The 2,287-nt window shown below is 42.2% G+C and overlaps 1 protein-coding gene across 2 annotated transcripts in view; it reads right to left on the bottom strand.

Moving 5' to 3' along the window:
* Nucleotides 1-935, bottom strand: part of LOC130405246 (SH3 and PX domain-containing protein 2A-like) — a 46,726-nt gene extending 45,791 nt beyond the window's left edge. For both annotated transcript variants that reach the window (XM_056610299.1, XM_056610300.1), the window contains exon 1: nt 584-935. In XM_056610299.1, the coding sequence (XP_056466274.1) occupies nt 584-655 (72 nt within the window). In that variant the 5' untranslated portion in view covers nt 656-935. The remainder of the gene's footprint in view (nt 1-583) is intronic.
* Between the last annotated feature and the right edge of the window lie 1,352 nt (nt 936-2,287).

Below are 2,287 nucleotides of genomic sequence, written 5' to 3' on the forward strand. Positions count from 1 at the left end.
GTGGTAGTAAGTCTTTTTGTAAACAGATGAGTCGCCAGCAGGTAGCCTACAGTCTGGGACGCACAGCTCTCTGAAGTGGCTGTCCCCCTGAAAGGAAGCGCGACTTGAGACAAAGGACAATGACTTCATTCCTCTGGGTAGTCTGCTGAGGCATTTCCAGTGGCTTAGCTCGTAGATAACGAGATCTTCCTTCTTGCAGAGAACACGATACAACACGATCTTGCCATTAAGGGTACGATCCCAAGGGGAGAGGCTACGGGGCCCTGGGGGAATACCGTTCACCAAGCGAGAGAGAAATTGAATTGATCCTAACTCTTAAGATAATGAATCCCATCGCCACTGATGGGCAAATTGATTTCCTCAGGGACCTTAGGGACCCTAACTTGTAGGAAATGTCATGAAACGCCATGGCATCTCTGGAAAAATGACTCAAGTAGCCTATCATGTGATGTTATTTTTTTCCTTAAACAACTATGTTTGTGTTTGGATCCGTATAGCCTACACTTGAAACAGCATAGTTGACAACGAAGTGTTGACCCGTCCTAAGAACGGTCCCGAGATACAAATAAATAAATCAACTTACATAGTGTTTGGACGGGTTTCTTCTCTTCTGCACATCCACAACTTTAACTTCAGCGACTGTTCGTAGATGCATCCTGACAGCTCACTCAAGACTCTTTAGCGCGCTGGAAAAGTCATGGACATTTAACCCCCTGGAAATAGTCAGTCCGGGAAAAACACGCAAGTAGACGAAAAAATAAAACAAGTAGCAACAAGACGCGAAACGAAGCGTTCCCCACAGTCGCTTATGCCCTTCCTTAATTGTAATATGCGAAAGTTGTCAAGGCTGCAACACGCGATAGGACAATCTGGAAAGCCGTCCCTTGCTGTTAGAGAATCGTCTTGTCCCAGAGAGGGGCTGGACCATTATGAAGACAGCATGGCCAAGAGAGTTGCTGACGCTCGTTTGACCATTGACATGGGCGGTCCTAGAAAGTGACTATAGAGACAGTAGTGGTAACTGTTGTAATGTTATATTTGAGATCTGTATGACCTCCGTTCAAGGGATTGTATGTCCCGTCCGTCTCCCACCCATGCATGTATTCACGCTTTTTGAGGAATGGGTTTGGGGGGGTGGGCATAGATTAATGAAAGACAACAAAAGTTTAATGATAGAGCCTATACACATGCGGTCGTTTTTATTTTGTTTTCATTTTAAAGCTGTGGTTTGCCTAGAGGGCTTATAGGCATTGATTTTAGCCGAACAATGAAAATACAGTACGACCAAACCTGATGGTATTGTCTCCACCTGGTGGAGGTTATAGGAATATAAAATATTTGGAAATTGCCACAGTTATGAGTAACTAGTGAATTAATAGCGCATCGTAGTTTTCCGTTCTCTTTGGTGACGCCTGTAAAACTTAGTGACGATTCCCCAGCAGGCTTTGGCTCGGCATTGTGTATCCCAGGAGACAAAGTGGTAACTCAGCTGTGCATTGGTAAAATAATTTACATTTAGTAATTTACCATACGCGTTTATACACGGTGACCGCAGTTATAATCTTGAAGTTTCATAATGTCACATAAGCCAGTTATATGGAGCGTGATCCGAGGTCTTTCTTCTAATAGAAACAAAATAAGAATATAATGGACACACACGCGCACACACGCACACACGCACACACACACTCACACGCGCACACACACACACACACACACACACACACACACACACACACACACACACACACACACACACACACAAATACTAATTACGTATAACAATAATATTATTTTTGTAATAATAATATTGACTTGCTACAGGGGATATGGCCTACGTTATTGTTCAGCAAATTTACTAAAATGATGCTGACGGTCATGCTGTACATTTACCACATGGTGGCGTTTAACCCCATGTTTCCCTAAATTATAGCGTCTTCTTTAACAATGTCAATGTGGGTTTAATTTAACATTTCAAAAAAGGGAATTCGTTTCACAAAATTATGTTTTAATATCATTGAATCCAAACATATTGGAGCAGTTGAAAGTCTTAATTCTAAAAGCCACGTGTCGCCTAAAAGCCTAATATGTCCAGGTTATAATAGGCATAGTAGTGCGAAATACGATGCAAGAATACATACCTATATTTTTAATGAATAACATTTGCAAATAGCTATTCGTTATTATTCATTAGGTCTAAAGGGTGCATATGGAAAACTTCACCCATTTTTTGCTGATCGTGACGACAGGAAGCGAAGCAACGCATGCGCAGAAGCGCCAATGGGCT

Source organism: Gadus chalcogrammus, chromosome 15, assembly GCF_026213295.1.
Source record: "Gadus chalcogrammus isolate NIFS_2021 chromosome 15, NIFS_Gcha_1.0, whole genome shotgun sequence".
NCBI classification, from domain to species: domain Eukaryota; kingdom Metazoa; phylum Chordata; class Actinopteri; order Gadiformes; family Gadidae; genus Gadus; species Gadus chalcogrammus.